General features: G+C 43.9%; 1 protein-coding gene across 1 annotated transcript in view; it reads left to right on the top strand.

The window, feature by feature from the left end:
* NRK (Nik related kinase) overlaps positions 1–21288 on the top strand; it is a 297272-nt gene that overhangs the window by 65159 nt on the left and 210825 nt on the right. Inside the window, exons 4-6 of the mRNA XM_088482879.1 lie at positions 14553–14678; positions 18029–18139; positions 20481–20571. Of these exons, the coding sequence (XP_088339005.1) occupies positions 14553–14678; positions 18029–18139; positions 20481–20571 (328 nt within the window). The remainder of the gene's footprint in view (positions 1–14552; positions 14679–18028; positions 18140–20480; positions 20572–21288) is intronic.

Genomic DNA, 21288 nt, shown 5'->3' with positions numbered 1-21288 from the left:
GGTGAAAGTTGTTGTTGTAGAGAGGTAGATAGTTGTTGAAGGTTAATGGCATTAATATTTCTACAGGTTTTAGGTTTAGGTTTGGTTGGTTTCAATGATGTTGATGTAATGGAGGAGAGTGTGCAGGTGATAAGGTTGTGATCTGAGAGAGGGAAAGGAGCATTAGTGAAATCAGAAACTGAATACAAGATAATAATAATAATAATAATAATAATAATAATAATAATAATAATAATAATGCATATATTCTAATAATTAAATTATATATCTAAACAAACAGCCTAGGCAGAATATGGGTGGTGCACAGATAAATTGTTTATTAATAGCTGGAGGCAGCAGAACAAAATAATTGAAGAGGTGAGTGGATGAATGGGTTGTGTAACAATTTTCTGAAAAATTACTTTTTTTAAAGGATGAAGATGTTATGCCCTAAGGATCATAGTAACAATGTTATTTTATATATTGGTAGTCTGTTTACGGATATAAAAGTGCTACAGTACTGTATGTCCAATTCATGTCAAATTTATCTAGAACTGCAAATATGTTTCTTCTAAATGTAATATAACACTTTATACGCCTCTTCAATTTGTAATCACACATTACATTTTTCCTTTCACAACTAACTTATTTCTTTCTTTTATAGTTTATATTTGTCATCTGAACATTAAGATTCCTATCAAACAAAATGTTTTAATAAAGTTGAAATAAAAATAAAATTTTTAACAAAATAATAAAAGTGGTGGCCCCTACAGTGTTCTCCACATGGGAAATCTCCATGTCCTGAATGGCTTTGATTAGATATTTTCAGTCACATTTATGTTGTGGGGCTACATCCATACTGTACATGCATATTTGTCATTTTGGGTAATGTTGCCAAAATCTCCTGGGATATCTTTGGGATCCGGTCAAAATCCTAACAGCTGGGATGCCGGCACCGGAATTCCGACACCTGTCAGAATCCCGGCGCCGGCATCCCGACCACAAGTAGCGTGGTTAGGGGGAGGGTTAGGGTCAGGCAGCAGAAAGGGAGAGAGGGAGGGTTAGAATACTGATCGACAAGTGTTTGTATTCTAACCCTAACTGGGATTCCAGCGTCGGAATTCTGATCGCCGGGATCCCGAGCTCCGTTATCCCGTACCCAACCCATATCTTTATGTGTGTGGCTAACATTACACTAGTGCTGCAACTGATAGTTGTCCAGCAACAAAGCCCATGTTATTTTACCCTTGTTGGTTCATCCAGGGTCCAGGAAACATCCAGTCAATACATGCTGGTAGGAATTGTGCTATCTCTGGTGGTCCTCTGTATCATTCCACTTGTTTGGCTTTTTACAGGTAGTGACCCTTGGTCAGAGCTCAAGGTTAGGATGAGCAATTACAGGTGTTCCTGAGTCACACGGACTTTGGTGTATATTCACTGGCAGCTGAGTAGGTGTAACTGAACAGGATCTGGGCTATGGCAAATGGAATAGCTGTGCCATAGGCATGTAGATGGAATTGGGAGTTGCGTGTATGCAGAGATCTGTCCAATTTCAGAAGGATGTCTTGCATAAAGGATTGGTCTGGTGTACATGCATGATGACAGAGGTGACTGTGACATTTACCAGCAGTTGGATGGGGGTCACATAGATGCAGCCAACACAGAGCTCATGTGGATATTAACGTTTATTTCCAAGCACAAACTAAGGCTGCAATTGCGGACACGTTAAGTGTAATCCTGAATCCGGCCCAGTGTATTTTACTCTTAAACCTGCATGGAGATCTTTTATCTTTCTAATTATATAATAGATTATTTCTATATTATGAATGATTTAAACAATATCAGCACTCACTATCACAAGTGCAAAAACCAAAGATGCAGCCAAAGTATGCAAATCCCGTGATCGCACGGCAAGGCATTAGCACGCCCACTATGTCTTGGCGTGCTATCGGGGTGAGTATTTAGACCCCCACCAGCCTGTCTTAAGATGCCCACTTATACATGTCACCTCCAGGAAGTGTATGCAACAATCGGTAACATTGAGTACCATCGGAAGCGTACGCAGCACTTGTGGCTGACCATACACTACCCCAAGCTCTGCGAGTGCTTCAGTGTGTAAATCAACCATGTGACGTGTACTATGACGCTGCATCTTAACTATGCACGCCTCTGAAACGGCGTTAAGATGCTCAGGCACGTCTACGTTCGCACCACCACACTCCCGTTTCCATTGACCATCCCCTCTCACCACCCACAAATGGCTCGTCCTGTCACTCAGTTTAGCGAAGTGGTTATGCGCAGCAAGCGAACACATGGACTAGTTCGCGCACTGCGAAGCATACGCATGCGCACATTGCAAACATTGGCAGGCTGCTTGCGAACGCATCGTAGCGAGCGGGTCTGAATCGGGCCCTCAGTCCCAAATGCTCTTTCCTTGTGTTCATAGAAAACCAGTCTCATTGCCTCCTTGATTCTCAGGGGGTCTATTTACTAAGCTGTGTTAGGAGATAAAGTGAATGGTGATAAGGTACCAGCCAATCAGCTCCTAACTGCCATGTCACAGGCTGTGTTTGAAAAATGGCAGTTAGGAGCTGATTGGCTGGTACCTTATCACCGTTCACTTTGTCTCCTAACACTGCTTAGTAAATAGACCCTTTAGTATCTGTAATGACCCCAACGTGTTTCATCCCGTCTGCGGGACTTTATTTTACCCTTGAAACAATCCAGCAGACTGGATGAAACGTGTTGGGCTCAACACAGATACTGCATAGGAGATGTTTAGATCGTTGATTTTAATGGTAATCTTGTACCACTTTTTATATGTATATGTGTTCATTTATCGCAACAAATCATAAAGAGTACACAGTAGTGTGACTATTATTTCAGAGTTTATATACAATAAGGTAACATACACACATATAAGGGCCACATACCCCCACTCACTCTACAGCTGAATTGAACAGAAGGAGAGACCAGCAGAGATGGAGTTAATGGGTGAGTATCTTTCAACCACCAAAGTGATACTGTCCTTATCCTTAATACAAAAGGTGCTGTTATATGGAGTGGATTTCTGGATGACGTTGTAAACCCGATGTTTAAAGTGCCTGAAGGAATAATTTTTTGATGTACGGCATTGTTGGATTGACATTGAGTTTAAAATATGAACATCCAAGACTTTAGACTGTATTCAAGGAGGATATGAGACTGGGTTTCTATGAACACAAGAAAAGAGTATATAGGACTGAGTTGGAGGATTATCAAGGACAAGTCTGAAGGTTGGAGGATGCATTTTCTTTTCCTTATAACATATTAAAGTAGTACATCAATGGAATAAAAGTACAAACGACATATACATTGTATAAGATCTGGACGAGCGCCGCATAGGACTTGTTAATCGTGTTTTTATTTATTATAATTAATATCATGAAGACAGTACGGTATATTCAGTATATAGCTGATTTGGGTCACTCCTCTAGAGCAGACTTTTAGGGGGTGATTCAAATGTTTTCACCCACGACTGACGCTAATGGGCGCCCGACGGAGCAATTCAATTGTTGCTCCATTAAGGCGCACATAGCTGCGGATGGACACGTCTGCTCACACCCTCCTGAAGTGGCGAGCAAAAATGTGCGTTAAGTCCGTGGTTTGGGTGACAAAACAGCTGTTTGGGTGCGCTAGCCAGGACTTTAGACGGGTTTAGCCATTTTACATGGCTACACTGGTCTAATTGTTTTTTTTTTATACTTTTAGATCTCTTACACAAAGGCCTAACAAGCTATCAGTCACCTGTTGAGCACAGAGGCGATGGCCATGAGGTGCTGGAGTTCAGATAATTTCTCAGTCTCCTCACAACCACCAATCTGGCACATTTTTCCTTGAACTCCATAGGAGGTGCACAGGAAAATCTGCGCTGTTGGGTTTCAAATATTAGTGGTGAGATGAGCAACCGCACATTGGTCCTGATTCAGAGAAGTCAGTCTTTGCATCTTTGGGTTCATAATAAATGTAGTGTAATTATCTGTAGACACATGGGAAAAGCTGGTTCATTTATTTTAAAAGGCTGTTTGCTTAGAGCTCACTGTACATCCACAACAATCAGCAGGACAGTGACCAGAAGAGTATCACAGCTAATTACATGCCCGCCCACACTCCACATCTTAGATCTGATACAGCATGCATCTGCCGGGCTCCTGCTGCATGGCAGTCAATAGTTATGCTGGAAAGTGATTTATTTGAAGACAACTGAGTAGTTTGCATTTGCTATTTATGGTTGCTTACAGCATATTTCAGCGTTACTGTTATCACTAATGTTAGGCAGCACGGGCATCAGATACTCAGGATGCAGACAGGACTAGCAATCAAATCTGTCATATTTTAGTTATGGAAGCCTCGATCAAGTTCTGTCCAAAGGCATTATCCAGCATGTTCTGCAGGTCTTTGCAATCTATGATTATTATATAGCATATTCCTTGTAAATAATTGTTCTTAGTTTGTGCCTTAGATTTTACATGTATTAAAGCCATCATTTGTCTATCATGGCTATAGCAGTTTGCTGTATAGAGGACTGCAATGCTTTGCTCTAGCTGACTGCAGGATGCTCCCGGTCACTGTGGGGTCAGCTGGATATCAGTCAGGAAATACTGTGGTATCATCTTACAGGGCGGTATGGAGTGCAGATCCTAGAACAAGCACTGTATTATATTATTCTTTTCTCTATTTACAGTATGTAGCATTACTGAATATCCGGTAGTCATTCAACAACTCCTTAACTATCTTAAACTACCTATGATCTTGAAACTTTGGAAACCTTCTATTTACACATATAATATTTGCTAATCAATTTATGTTGTCTTTAAGTTTTGTAGAGTATTAATGGTCCTTAAAAAAGCCTTTAAAGTGGAGCATCTTTAAATTTTACAATACTTAGGGGCTGATCCAATTAGCCATATGAGGCTCTGTGACGGTACACTGGGCCTGATTCAGACCCGGTCGCAAGCGCTGAGCGCTCTCAACCGGGTCGATGGTGGCCCACACCGCATGCGCACGATGGAGCCGGCTCCGTCATGTGCATGCGCGAGACCCGGCTAGCGACGGGCAATCCGTCGCTCTAGGTCTCGCACCAAAGGGGTGAGCTGTCGATGTTGAGTGACAGCTCGCCTCCTTTGGTGGGCGGGCCGGGAGGGTGGCTGCCCAAACGGAGGCGTTCCCGACGGAACACTTGCCGTTTGGGGGCGGCCCCACTGACTTCACAGCATGCGCTGTGGGCCACCATCGACCCGGTTGCGAGCGCTCAGCACTGTTAGAGCCGAAAGCTCTCTGGGGCTTGCAATGACCGAGACCCTAACACAAGGGTCTCGTCGCAAACCCGATGGTCGCGATGGTCTTGACCATCGCGACCATCATCATGGCCGCTCGCTATGGATGTGGATGGCCGAGAGGCCGCTCCAAAAAAAAAAAAAACCTGGCCCTGATTCAGAGCGAGCGCTCTGTCAGAGCGAGCGGCTCTGAATCAGACCCACTGTGAGAGGTCAGTGAAGTATTACAATACTTGTTTTGGATTGTATAGTAGCCAGAAGCTCATGGCTAACTGAATAGAAGTGTGATAAAAAATATATTCATGTGTGATTAACCCTTCGCAATTACAATGGAAGAGGCTCCCCCTTTCTTTCTTTTTTTTTTAAACTATCCTAGCATAGAATGCCGATTTTATATGGGTGGAGCTGCCAACAAAGAAAACATAGCAGCAACATACCTCCCAACATTGCTGGCTTTGGAATCTGGACATGAAGGTGTAATTGTGTCATAGTGGGTGAGGCCATGGCCATGCCCCAACCATCAGTTTTACAGAAACATACTATTTTATTGCTGCACACACTGGAAGCACCTGCCAACATTGCCAGCTGCAGGGGAAACTGCACTCAACCTCCTGCAAGTCAGGACAAATGTGCCGACCACTGTACAGTCCCCTCAAGTCTGGACTGTCCCTCCAAAACTGGGATGGTTAATAGGTACATAATGATAATGTTGGAAAATAAATGGTTTCATAGACAGACACAAAACACCTCACATTGCAAATATAGGAACTCTCACAAGAATGTATTAACAATCTCTAGCAGGTACAGAGCTTGCGAGAAAGCTACACTCTATTCATCTCGGTCCCCCAAATTAATCTCACCTCCACACTACAGCAACCATGATAATCTCATTCACATCTCTCCCACAAACTCTGTCCCTCTATCCTGTGCACTCTGGAATGCCAGATCAGTCTGTACTAAACTGGTCCCCACCATTGACCTTTTCATCTCCAACTCCCTGAATCTCCTAACCATTACTGAAACCTGTATTCACCCTCTGACATCACTTCTCCTGCAGCTCTCTCCTCTGGGGGCCTCACCTTCTCCCACACCCCCCGGCCTGGAGGTCACCATGGTGGTGGTGTTGAGGTCCTTCTATCCCACGGTTACTCATACCCTCAGAACCATCCCTTACATGCTCTACATTTGAAGTTCATGTTATACGCCTCTTCCAACCAGTACACCTCCAAGCTGCTGTCATTTGCCACCCCCCTGGCCCTCCCTCCAAATTCCTTGACAACCTTGCTTCCTGGCTCCCTCCCTCTCTCTCCTCAGACCTTCCCTCTATTTTCCTAGGTGACTTCAATATTCCAATTGACATCCTCACAGAATCCTCTGCCTCCAAACTCCTCACATCTTCATTTGGCCTCTCCTAATGGACCTCCTTACCCTCCCATGTGAGTGGGCATTCGCTTGATCTGGTCTTCACTCACTGTTGTGATATTTCTGATTCCCATCACCTTCTCTCTTTTAACCTATCCTTCTCTCCTTCCCCTCATCTACCTCCTAAAGCCACCATCACAAAGCATAACATTGAGGCTATCGATACCTTTTCTTACCTGCTTGACTCACTTCATTACCCTATCCTCTCTCTCTCTCCTGCCCTGAACAAGCTTCTTCCCTCCCTTACATCTGCTCTTGACTCTGTTGCTCCGGCTATCACTACTCACCCTCACCGATCCACACCTCAACCTTGGCATTCCAAATGCACCAGATACCTGCAAAAGTGTTCACGAACTGCCGAGCGGCAATGGAGAAGATCACGCTCTAAGGCAGATTTTCTCCATTTCAAATTTACGCTCTACAGTGCTGCCCTTTCCATCTCTAAACAGTCATATTTCAAGAACCTCATCTCCTCCCAGTACTCAAATCCCCAGCAACTCTTCACCGTCAGCTCTCTCCTTTGCCCACCCCCTCCTCACCTCGCTCTCTGCCCTTCACTTTGCTACCTACTTTACATCTAAAATTGATTCTATACATCAGGAAATCATATTCAACCAGTCCCCCAACTCTTCTCCTCCTTTCCTGGATCAACCCCCCCCCAATCCATTTTACCGACTCTGACATCCTTCTCCCCTGTACCTGGCCCTCATCCGGTCCCCCCCCCTTCCACCTCCCCCCTTGACCTCCCACCTCCTCCGCTACCGCTCTCCTTCTGCCAGCTCCCATCTTGCCCACCTCCTTAATCTCTCCCTCTCATCAGGTACTGTCCCTTCTGCATTCAAGCATGCCCTTGTATTCCCCATTCTTGAAAAACCTAGCCTGGATCCTAACATTCTCTCTAACTACCGACCCATCTCTCTCCTCCTATTTGCCTCCAAACTACATGAGCATATTGTTTACAACCACCTTTCTGTCCTCCCACTCCTCCTTGACCCTTTTCAGTCTGGCTTCTATTCTCTCCTCTCCACTGAAACTGCCCTCAGAAAAGCCAGCAATGACCTCCTTGCTGCCAAGTCCAAGGGACACTACTCTCTGCTCATTCTCCTTGGCCTCTCTGCTGCTTTCAACACTGTGGACCACCATCTCCTGCTGCAAATCCTTCACTCCCGTGACACTGCCCTCTCCTGGCTGTCCTCCTATCTCTCTGACCGATCCTTCTCTGTTTCCTCTCATGACTCCTCCCCCCCAGCTTCTTAATGTAGGTGTTCCCCAAGGTTCTGTTCTTGGACCTCTCCTAATCTCCCTCTATACGTCCTCTCTAGATGAACTCATCAGCTCTTTTGACCTGCATTATCATCTCTATGCTGACGATACTCAGATCTACCTTTCCTCCCCTGATCTCTACCCCTCTCTAATGACTCGTATCTCCAACTGTCTCTCTGCTATCTCTTCCTGGATGTCCTAGCGATATCTTAAACTTAATATGTCTAAAACTGAGCTGATCATCTTCCTACCCTCCCACATAACCTCACTTCCCACTATTTCTTTATCAATTGATGGCACAACTATCTCATCTAGCCCCAAAGTCAGCTCTCTTGGCGTTAAACCACATATCCAGAAGCTCTCGCAGTCCTGTTGTTTCCATCTCTAAAATATTTGCAAGATCAGACCCTATCTCACCCAGGATGCTACTAAAACCCTCATACACTCACTGGTCATCTCCAGATTGGACATCTGTAACCCCCTCCTATCTGGCCTCCCTAAGTCCCATCTCTCTCCTCTCCAGTCTGTCCTCAATGCTGCTGCTTGGCTCATCGTCCTCTCCAAATGCTCTACATCTGCCTCCCCTCTCCTACAAGCCCTCCACTGGCTCCCCTTCCCTTTCAGAACCCAATTCATGGTTCTGTCACTCGCTTACAAAGCCCTCACCCAATCTTCTCCCGTTTCATCTCCCTTCACTCTCCTGTCCGCCCGCTTTGTTCAACTAATGCATGCCGCCTTTCATGCCAACGGATTACTTCCTCCCACTCCTGCCTCCAAGATTTTGCCCTTGCTGCTCCCCACCTTTGGAACTCTCTCCCTCTCCCCATCAGACTCTCCACCTCTCTACAATCATTCAAACAGGCTCTCAAGACCCACTACTTCATAAAAGCCTTCCAGCTCTCATCCTAACTTGCTACATGTTTCTTCCTCCCCGTCTACCCCATCTGTGTCACACCTGTTTGTCTGCCCCTCCTTTTTAGAATGTAAGCTCTTACAAGCAAGGCCCTCTACCCTCTTGTGCTTCTTCCTACTTTACTTTCATCTACTTCTTACTCCCCACTTGGGCACCTAACACTTGGTGCTTATGCTCTGCTGCTTATGTGAGTGTTATTGGTGCTAATGTAGCAATGTATATTATCAATGTCCTTATCCTGCATTGTATTGTATTGTACTATAAGTCACTGGTCACCTATGTGTTTATGTACTTTGTAAGGTGCTGTGGAACACTTGTGGCACCATATAAATAAATAATAATAATAATAATAATAATAATAATAATAAAGCTCTGCCCCTGTGAAATATCACAGCACACGTCACACTGTACTTTTTGCAAACAATACAGAGAGAGTGCCTCCACGCATGAGCTGCTGCTGGCTAGCGCTACTCCACCACCCTTTGTCCCACTACTTGCAATTACCTGCCTGCTGATCGGTGAGCTCTCTCCTCCCATCAGCTAGTCACCAGGGCTCCTGGTCTGTGACCCCGGTCAGCAGATGTGTGCTGTAAACTGAGATGCTGGTTTACAGCTGAACGGGGTCACAGTGCAGTAACCCCGGTGACTAGCTGACCGGAGGAGAGAGCTCACTGATCACAGACCCCTGGGTACAGGTAAGGGTTTGATTTATTTTTCAACTATTTTTTTTACAGTGATAAGCTTCTGGTCCATGTAAACTACAATGCTGATCACAGGGGGCCGGCTCTGCCTGTCAGAGTGGAGCAGGAGTCAGGGAACCAGAGGGAACCCTGCTTAATGTCAACTCCAGATGGTATTGTTATAGCAGGGCTCCCACATTGTATAATTTTCACAATTCCTCCTTAATACATTTCAAGCAGATCACATTTCCCATTACAAGTATGGGAAATGCAATATGCTTATTAAACAAATGCGAATTAAAGGGCTTGGAGTAGTTTTTCATGAAAACTGCTCCAAAAGTCCTTTAATACATTTCAGTGAAAATAAAGTGAAATTGGTGTGAAAACAAACACCAATTTTTTCACTGTAATTTTTTATTAAAAGATTGATAAATAGAGCTCGAAGTGCACAACACAAGGAAGAGATAACACTATAGATACAAATAGAAGGCATTCAATTGTGACTAATTCAGATTTACCTGAGATTTAAGTGAAGGCTCAGCAGCGATGTTATAATATATACTGTATTTAGCAGAGGTTCACAAACTCTGCAATTACAGTCAGTGGTGTCACAAGGGGGGTGCGGGCCCAGTGGCGTAATTACTGCCCCCGCAGCCCCTGCGGTGGCTTGGAGGCGCTGGGTAGCTTGGGGGCGACGGGTCAGTAGTTACGCCACTCAGTGGCGGAACTCCTGTAACTACGGAGGGTGCAGGGGGTGCGGTCGCACCCCCTGCACCCTCCATCTGCCGGGCGCCAGCTGAGTGTGTTACCAGCGGGCGCCCGGCTCCTATTCAAACCTCCGGCGGTAGCCGGAGGACGGAGCTCCCTCCGTCTTCGGGATCCCGCAGGGCACTATGGGAGTGACGTCATGATATCACTCCCATAGTGCAGAGGAGCGGACGCTGGGGACAGAGCTCAGGAGTGAGCTCCGTCTTCCGGGTCCCGCAGAGCACATAGTGCCGAGGCGCGGATGCCGGGGTATGGACGGCAGCAGCACTGGAGCTGGATAAAGGTAAGTGTTTTTTTTGTGTGTGCGCGCGGGGGGGGGAACAACTACAGGGGGCTAACTACTGGGGGCAACTACAGGGGGCTCATTACTGGGGGCAACTACAGGGGGCTTACTACTGGGCACAACTACAGGGGGCACTACTAAAATGGACACAACTACAGGGGGCACTACTTGAAGGGGCACTGCATATGGGCACAACTACAGGTGGCACTACTTTAATGGGCACAATTACAGGTGGCTCTGCATAATGGGCACTACTAAAGGGGGCATTGCAGAAAGGGACACTATTACAGGGGTCATTGCATAAGGGACACTAGTATAGGGGGCATTGCATATGGGACACAACTACAGGGGGCACTACTTTAATGGGCACAACTACACAGGGCCCTGCATAATGGGCACTACTACAGGGGACATTGCATAAGGGGCACTATTACAGGGGGCATTGCATAAGGGGCACTCGTATAGGGGGCATTGCATTTGGGGCACAACTACAGGGGGCACTGTATAAGGGGCACTAACTTGATACTGCAGGTTATAAACTATGTTCCCAATAATCTGGTTCTACACGGACATAAAAACTGTGCAACCTGTCTTGAGCTGAGGTGACAGGCTGGCAGGAGCAGAGAGGAGGGTTGATGAAGTAGATCTGTCAGGGTGGGATGTAATGGGCATTACTGTTTGGCATAATGTGTTGTATGTGGCATTACTGTGTGGCATAATGTGTTGTATGTGGTATTACAGTGTGGCATAATGTGAAATAGGGGCATTGCAGCATGGCATAAATTCGTTATAAGGGCTTTACTGTATGTCATTATGTGTTATACGTGGCATTATTGTGTGGCATGTGTAAGGGACATTGCTGTGTGACATAATGTGTTGTAAGGGGCATTCCGGTGTGGCACACCGTGTTATAAGTGGCATTACTTAGTGTGTCATAATGTGTAAGGTACGTTGCTGTATCATGTAACCACACACCTTAAACGTAGTCTTTGGCTGTGTTTGATCTTTGGGCGGGGGGGTGGAAGGGGGCGCCTGAAACTTTTTTGGCATGGGGGAGCAAAATATATAGTTACGCCACTGTGCGGGCCGCAAGCGTGACACCAAAGTGCCGACTCCTCCTCAGTGACAGGAGCCGGGTGCTGCACTGTAGCATTACGTGCAGCACTCAGCTCCTGACACAGTGAGGGATCCAGCACTGCACACAGACTGGTCCCCAGGGGCAGTCCGCACCTCCAAACCCATGGTGTGACTAAAATGGGGGTTCGGGGCACAATGCCACGCCCCTACTTGTGAGGCCCCGCACCCTTTTTGCACTAAAATCCTATCCGCACTGTGGGGGTCATTCAGACCCGCTCGCGAGTGCAGGACGCTCGCAAGCGGGTCGATGCTCCCCCAATGCACATGCGCACGATGGAGGGAGCTCCATCGTGCGCGAGACCCGGACAACGACAGCCAAGCTGTCGCTCCGGGTCTCGCACAAAAGGGGGCATGCTGTCGATGTTGATTGACAGCACGCCCCGTTTGGTGGGCGTGCCGGGGGCGTGGCTGCCAGACAGAGGCGTTCCCATGGGAACGCCTACCGTCTGAAGCCGGCCCCACTGATAGAGCCAAAATCACTCCTGGGCTTGCGGCAGCGAGACCCTACCGCAGGGTCTCCGTCGCAAGCCCGATCGTCGCGATGGTCTTGACCATCGCGACCATCTTTTTGGCCACTCGCATATGCTGTGGGTGGTCACCCACAACTATGCGAGCGGCCAGGAGGCCGCTCCATTTCCATGTAGGAGGGCACTGATTCAGAGCGAGCGCTCTGGTCAGAGCGTCCGGCTCTGAATCAGGCCCTGTGTGTCACCATGGGGAGGAACGCCACTGATTACATTCCAGATTTGAAGGGTATCCATGCTTGAGCCCAGATGGTTATATCAAATTCACTGAGGTACTAATGAAGTCACCTGTGTTCAAGCATGGATATCCTTAAAACCTGGACTGTAATAGTAGAGTTTGGAAACCTTTGGTGTATAGCACAGCTCTCATATGGCTGAATGCCTGATTATTATTGTCATCTATTTGATGCAACATGCACATATTTGACACATACAAATAACTAGATTTTACGATTGCAATTTATACACAACTAATATCTGGTGAATATGCCCTGCCAAAAATGCAGTGTGTCTGGTTTATGAAACAATAAAAGACATCTGGAGAAAATGTCTAATAAAGAAATGTGTCTATTCTATAAAACACAGGTTCTCAAACTCTTTTCACAGGACCCCAAACATTGCATGTTTTCCAGGTTTCCCCACAGAATCATAAGTTAAATAAATAAAATGTGTCAATGAGTAATGAATACACTTGTGGACCTGCTTGTTGACCTGGAAAATGTGACCTGCGCAGGGTCCTGAGGACAGAGTTTGAGAACCTCTGCTATAAAAGTTATGCTGGTGTAACTTATCTGAAGGTCTCCCATTGTTTACATTTTCATAGCTCTGTGTTACGGTTACAGAAGCTAGCTTTACAGAGTAACATACTTGCTCAAAAATGTATAACTATACTAAGGGTTATATTTACTAACGTGAGGGTTTATTGAAGTGGAGGTGTTGCCCATAGCAACCAATAAAATTCTAGCTATTATCGTCTACAATGTGCTAGATAAATAATAAGTAGAATCTAATTGAATGCTATGGGTAACATCTCCACTTCTATAAACCCGCACTTTAGTAAGTCTATACCTAAATCTGGGTTTTCTAACTAAGTATGTGTGGATGGGTTTACAGACACATTTATTTAATAAAGCATAAAACATGCCAAAATCTTATTGTTACTAGGAGACATGCTAAATGAAAAAAATCTGCGTTTTGCATCACATTGCATTGTTCAATAACCAGAACAAGGAACTGCTTAGCCATTAGAAGACATGCACAAAGTGTGCAGGCAGAACAGTGTAGTTACAATTCTCATTTTCTCTTCCTAAAACTAGGCAATGAGGCACATCAAACACAACTCACACTTCCCAGATTGTGCAGGGAAGTTACCCATTTGTTACACATCAATATTATTGTACAAGCACACAGTCATTGCTTCAGAGATCCAGACATTATGAGACACTGCTGCATATCTCTAGAATATACATTTATGTAATGCTAGTAAGACACTGCACATATTGGGCCTGATTCACAGTTAGGAGCAAATCAAAAAGGGAGCAAAGAAGGAGCAATGTGCTCCAGGATCAAACTATGTTGCAATACAAGGGGTACAAATATATTTTTTATTTCTGTATGCAGGGAAAATACCGGATGCTTTTGCAGGTAGTGAATAAACACTGGGCAGCTTTGTTTTAACAATGAAATTTAGAATTAAGGTAGGACACACCCCTCCCCAACTCTGGGGCTGAGTCAGAGATTTACGCTAACCCACATCTTCAATGGTTCGAGATCTGCGCCTGGGCAGAAGCCGCACTGCTCATGTGTAGATCTTGTTCTGCAACATCGCTCGTAATGCCCTGGAAGCCGAAGGCTGATTGACAGGCTGCGGCCGTTTAGGGACGTGGAGCGTTTTATAAAACCATCAGCCCCATTCTGTAGGCGTGACGAGGCCACAGTCTTCCGATGCAGATTTACTGGTCACTGCAGCTTAATTAAACCAGACATCTTGAGTGGCCTGGTCATGCAAGTGATCTGATGCTGCGTCCGTGGATCACAGAAGCCAGCAGGAGGCGTCCTTTTGCACAAGACAACCCCTGCGGCATTTGCATAGTTTGGCGGCTGTGGGAATAGCGTACATCTCTGAATCAGGCCCTCTAACTATCTCTATGCACTTTATATCTGCCCAACCTCTGCAACAAGGTTTTACTCCTTTCTTCCATGCTCCTAACTCTGAATCAGGCATATTTTTATCTAATTTAAATAAATGAACTTTGTGTTGTTTTTCAGGAAGAAGAAGAAGAAATAAAACTGGAGATAAACATGTTGAAGAAGTACTCGCACCACAGAAACATTGCTACATACTATGGTGCTTTTATCAAGAAATGCCCAGCGGGACAGGATGATCAACTCTGGGTAACTATTATAGTAATGATTGCATGGTAATGTAAGTGGCAAAAGTTACATGTGCGTCAGACGTACTAGTAGCGCTCCTAGTAATGACCTGTGGGTATTCTTATTAAAAAAAAAAAAACTGATATCCTTTCATTCAAAACATGAGAATAATCCACAATCAAGGCAATGTATCACACTTTTGTTCTGGCACATTTGAAATGTCTGCTCATTTTAATTTAACATACAGTAAGTGTCTTCAGTCTGGCTGCTTTGGGGACAACATTTTTATCCAAGAATATCATATATAGGGTCATTCCATGTCAAGTGGATCAGTAATCGCCACCTGACCATCTCCTATTTTGATTGTTACACCCATCCCCACTTTTTCCCAAAGTTAGTCTGATAACATTTTACATGAAGGTTGGCAAATACTGTTTATCAAAATTGGAGATGGTCAGGGACGATCTTCAAAATTGATTCACTTCAGGGGCGTATTTATAATGAGTGCAGGGTGTGCGGGGCACACAGGCCCCTGGGTCCAGGGGGGGCCCACACCGCACACCCGGCCTGCACCCATATTGTACTTACCTCTCCAGAGTCCCACGTCAGCGCCGGTGTCTGCGCTGTAAAAAACATCTGGAAAATGGCCGCTGCTGCGGCCATTTTCCAGGTGACCTGTGCATGCGCTATAGACTCTGGGCACACTCTAGTGCCCACAGTCTATAAATTCAGTGATGGCCGCGCACCACTCAGTGCGCTGCCGGCCGGAGAGGAGGGGGGCCCGTGTTGGAAACTGCACAATGGCCCCCTCCTCTCTAGAAACGCCCCTGGTTCACTTGACATGGAATGACCCTGTACGATCATCTCATCATCCATAAATGTTATCTAGCTTTAATAATTTGATAAGAGACATACTTGCTTACTCTCTGGAAATGTCTGGAAGTATGCCGAAGAACAGAGAGTTCTTCCAGGAAAATAACTTTATGCTGTAATTTGCAGCAAATTGCATCATTATAGTGCAGCCTCCTGTTGTATGATGCTAGTGGAATTACGCAGTTGTTGCAGGGCCATGATGATGTGATTCATGGCACGATGACCCGTGCTTTTGCCACTTGGACCTTGCCACTAGAGTCTCCCCAAAGCTTGGCAAGTATAGTGATAAGAAATAGTATTGTACAAAATAAAGCATTTACAGCATGAACTAGAAAATTGGCTGGGGTTTAAAACAGTCACACTCACTTCCTCCGCAAATGATCTGAAACAGGATCATTTTTACTTTTTGATAATTTGTGGATGGATAATACAAAAAAACAAGCTGAAATCACCTCCTAAGTTGTTAAATTCTACAAAGAGGGCATTTTAAGCAACTTCACCAGCCACAAATAAATGGCAATTAGTGGTTTTACCCTCCATGCCCCAGGGCTACATTTATTAGCAATACAATGCCTCTACACGTCTGTAGACAGCTCACTCGTGTGATTGTGTATAACAGAAATCTTAAAATGTTTACATTTTATGTATCACAAATTGTACAAAAAAAAATCAAAATAAGCTATTGTGATGAAGTGATTTACAGACTGGAAACAGATTAAATAAAAATGTACTAAGTGTATCACAGGATCGGTGAGAGAGATTATATAAAAATGTACTAGGTGTATCACAGGATCAGTGAGAGATAATATAAAAATGTACTAGGTGTATCACAGGATTGGTGAGAGAGAGGATATAAAAATGTACTAGGTGTATCACAGGATCAGTGAGAGATAATATAAAAATGTACTAGGTGTATCACAGGATCAGTGAGAGAGAGGATATAAAAATGTACTAGGTGTATCACAGGATCAGTGAGAGATAATATAAAAATGTACTAGGTGTATCACAGGATCAGTGACAGAGATTATATAAAAATGTACTAGGTGTATCACAGGATCAGTGACAGAGATTATATAAAAATGTACTAGGTGTATCACAGGATCAGTGAGAGAGAGGATATAAAAATGTACTAGGTGTATCACAGGATCAGTGACAGAGATTATATAAAAATGTACTAGGTGTATCACAGGATTGGTGAGAGAGGATATAAAAATGTACTAGGTGTATCACAGGATCAGTGACAGAGATTATATAAAAATGTACTAGGTGTATCACAGGATCAGTGAGAGATAATATAAAAATATACTAGGTGTATCACAGGATCAGTGAGAGATAATATAAAAATGTACTAGGTGTATCACAGGATCAGTGAGAGATAATATAAAAATGTACTAGGTGTATCACAGGATCAGTGAGAGAGATTATATAAAAATGTACTAGGTGTATCACAGGATCAGTGAGAGAGATAATATAAAAATGTACTAGGTGTATCACAGGATCAGTGAGAGATAATATAAAAATGTACTAGGTGTATCACAGGATCAGTGAGAGAGATTATATAAAGATGTACTAGGTGTATCACAGGATCGGTGAGAGAGAGGATATAAAAATGTACTAGGTGTATCACAGGATCAGTGACAGAGATTATATAAAAATGTACTAGGTGTATCACAGGATCAGTGACAGAGATTATATAAAAATGTACTAGGTGTATCACAGGATCAGTGAGAGATAATATAAAAATGTACTAGGTGTATCACAGGATCAGTGAGAGATAATATAAAAATGTACTAGGTGTATCACAGGATCGGTGACAGATTATATAAAAATGTACTAGGTGTATCACAGGATTGGTGAGAGATAATATAAAAATGTACTAGGTGTATCACAGGATCAGTGAGAGAGATTATATAAAAATGTACTAGGTGTATCACAGGATCAGTGTCAGAGATTATATAAAAATGTACTAGGTGTATCACAGGATCAGTGAGAGATAATATAAAAATGTACTAGGTGTATCACAGGATCAGTGACAGATTATATAAAAATGTACTAGGTGTATTACAGGATCAGTGACAAAGATAATATAAAAATGTACTAGGTGTATCACAGGATCAGTGACAGATTATATAAAAATGTACTACGTGTATCACAGGATCAGTGAGAGATAATATAAAAATGTACTAGGTGTATCACAGGATCAGTGACAGAGATTATATAAAAATGTACTAGGTGTATTACAGGATCGGTACTCAGAAGCTGAAATTTATTTTTTTCATTTTTACTTTGTATTTGCTAGGCTATTTGAAGCAAAGATCAAATACTTATACCATTACTTGAAAGTTAGAACTTCCATGTCATATACACTATTGCCCTAGTGGAGTAGCAGGATCTGCATAAAGTTTATATTTAGGAGTAGACATGTTTGGCTAATATTTTCCTGTGCTCTATGAGCATATATTTACTGGTACAGAATAAATGTTCTCATTTCCATACAGCTGGTAATGGAGTACTGTGGAGCAGGGTCGGTTACAGACTTGGTGAAAAAGACCAAAGGCAACTGCTTTAAAGAGGACTGGATTGCGTATATATGCAGAGAGGTTCTGCGGGTAGGTGCTAACCACATATTATAATAATTACCAAGCAAGAAATGCAGAAAATGTAAATGTAACACTCAACCTGCATAAATTATGGTAGTTTCTTGCAAATCCATGATTGGGAACTATTGGTTTGAAATTCACTTTATTTATCCCACTTGTATCCTCTATTCCTCTTGTGTTTAGTTAGGTCTTTTTAATTGACATTATGGCACCTGGATGGTAAAACAATGTATAAGTGGGAACTGATTTAATAAGACTGTAGATAACACATGGCAGACTTTATTTGGCTGTATACAAAAAGTTTATAACTGAAAACAGTGCATGTTGTATGTACATCCGACAAGACAAACTCCAGTGGACGATATATCGGACAAAACGCCCCACAATAAGAGTAATGAGAAAACAGTGTGAGACATATATAAAAATCAGCTCAGATGTAACTGAAAACAATCAGCAAATGAGAGTACAAAATGTTTTGGAATAAAAGATAAAATTAAATGTTTCTAAGGTGCAAAGTAGGGACACAAATTTTAACAGTAGAGCTCATGGAGAAAGACTGCATGTAGATGTCACTAACCCACAGCAATGAGTCACAATTTTTTTGGTCTTTCACTAGATACCTTAAAGCAAATTACAGATTGTTTGCTATGGTTTATTGCACCTAAAGCAATTACAGTAGATGGGTCCTAAAGCTGCTGTGGCCTACTACTTGCTTATTTGATTCCCACTGCATAGATGTGGCCACAACCAGCAGCTGGAAAAATATGTTTAGAAAAAAATCCAATATACTCTGGCCATACAGAAAAGGGGAGACTCAAATCTGCTCTATGGCTGTGGCATCCCTATGGGGTTGTCGTCCGCACCTGGTGTCACCTTCCGAGGGGACGACACGAAAATGCCGGCTCCTCCTCAGCGACAGTGAGCCGGGTGCTGCACACTAACACTACAGTGCAGGGCCCAGCTCCCGGTCACTGAGGAGCCAGTACTGCAGGGAAAGTCTCTGGGGGCAGCCCGGCATTTCCGGGAGTGCTGGACATGCCCCCAGAGTGATGAAACTAAGGTGTGCCATAAGCTGGCTTTCTGGCTGTACTGGGTGTTAACGTCCCCAGTGCAGCTACTGCTCTACTGCACAAAGTGGTCGGACGAAAGATGCTTCGCGACTAGTAACAAATTAATTTTCTCCACAAAGGGAGGCCAGGAAAATTTGCGATGTTTGACTACAATAATATAGTGATGTGCACAGCCTAAGTTTGTGGCAGCACATCAGCGATAACTGAATTGCCCCCCAAATTGTCATGAATACAATGTTTCCTGACAGCTAATTGACACTCTGAAATTAACAACCATTTTCTATCACCTTAGTTTTCTATCATGTCTTATTAATACGGGAACAATAAACATTTGTTAGACCCATTAGGTAACTAATTTGGCCATGTTGAAGGATTGCTTTTTGTTTGTTTTTTTTCCATGGGAAAATTAACAGCTCAGTGTTTACTAATTTATGGATCAGACAGGGTGGATTTAACTTTGATAACAAATAGAACTGTTTACATAGATGATAATGAACCCACTGGTGTATGCTTTAAGAACATCAAGAATCAGAGAGCAGCTTTGTAAGCATGAGAAATCATTAGAAAGCAATTTGGCCATAGAGCTCTTAGTTGTCTTGAAATATTCATATAAATCAGCGTTCTGGCTGCAAGTTATTCCTCATACTATATACTGAAGTATTGACATTATAAAACATATTTAAAAACAATATTATACAAATACTATCAACAAGATATATATTTAGATGTATACTGTATAGTTAGATAGATACAGACAGACAGACATCATATACTTGCCTACATTTTTTCCAGGGAGGAGAAGCAAGTGGGCGCCAATGGGGGGTGAGGCCTGATGTGTTGCGTCATTAAGCCCCGCCCCTCATGGTAAATTGCCACGATTAGCCAATATTTAAATAGGGGGCGGAGCTAAATGACAATTCTTGTAGAATCGCGTCATTAAGTCCCGCCCCCTACTATTTTGCCCACTTCACTAGGAAGTGGGCAGAAATGCAGGAGAAGTGCCTTCTCTACCGGGGGTGTGGGGGCTTACCCGAAATATCGGGAGCCTCCCGCAACTTCTGGGAGAGTAGGCATGTATGACATACATACACACACATAAACATATAATTGTTACTGGTGTACTAAATGCTATATGCTTGCTCTTACAATACTATGTCAGGGTTTTGGGACAGCTTTGTAACCATCTCCCATAATGCATTGTTACCACAGTCCTGAATTCTACTGCTATTTGCCATCTCACATTTTCTGGGGAGGAAAAGTTACAGAGTTATGTTTTGCAGGGTCTGGCCCACCTCCATGCTCACCATGTAATTCACCGGGATATTAAAGGGCAAAATGTTCTTCTTACAGAAAATGCAGAAGTGAAGCTGGGTAAGTAACCAGTAAGCACGTGCATTAGCTTTATTTATTTTATTATAAAAGTTAAACAGGAACTATATACTGTTTGTAAATAAGGTTTGTTTTTACCCCATATTACTATTAAATGGTAATTAAGAGCTATCATATTTTTCAAAATACACATAATTCCTATGTCTGCTTGTACTTATTGAGATAAGTTGCTTCCTTGGCAAACAAAATATCATACAATTAAATTAACTTTGATTGTTTTTACCAAGCAATAATTTGAGAACATAACTTCAGTCCAGGGCCATAACTGGGAGGGGTGCGAGTGGTGCCGTCGGACAGAGGCCTTGATTCGGAGCCGGTCGCTCTGACAGAACGCTCGCTCTGAATAAGGGCGTCTTTTTTTTTTATTTTTATGGAGCTGCCTCCTGGCCGCTCGCATTGCTGTGGGTTGCAACAGCAAAGCGACCATCGGGCTTGCGACGAGACCCTTGTGGTACGGTCTCGTGGCCGCAAGCCCCTGAGAGCTTTCGACTCAAACATAGTGATGTCAGTGGGGCCGCCCCCAAACGGCAGGCCTCCGTCTGGGCAGCCACCCCCCCGACCCGCCCACCAAAGGGAACGTGCTGTCACTCAACATCAACAGCACGCCCCCTTTGGTGTGAGACTACGAGCAACGGATTGCCCATCTCTATCCGGGTCTCGCGCATGCGCACGACGGAGTGCACTCAGCACTTGCGACCG

Source organism: Taudactylus pleione, unplaced genomic scaffold (assembly GCF_031769625.1).
Source record: "Taudactylus pleione unplaced genomic scaffold, aTauple2 ptg000296l, whole genome shotgun sequence".
NCBI classification, from domain to species: Eukaryota; Metazoa; Chordata; class Amphibia; order Anura; family Myobatrachidae; genus Taudactylus; species Taudactylus pleione.
The sequence above is the reverse complement of the archived record's forward strand: the minus strand, read 5'-3'. Positions and strand labels throughout refer to the sequence as shown.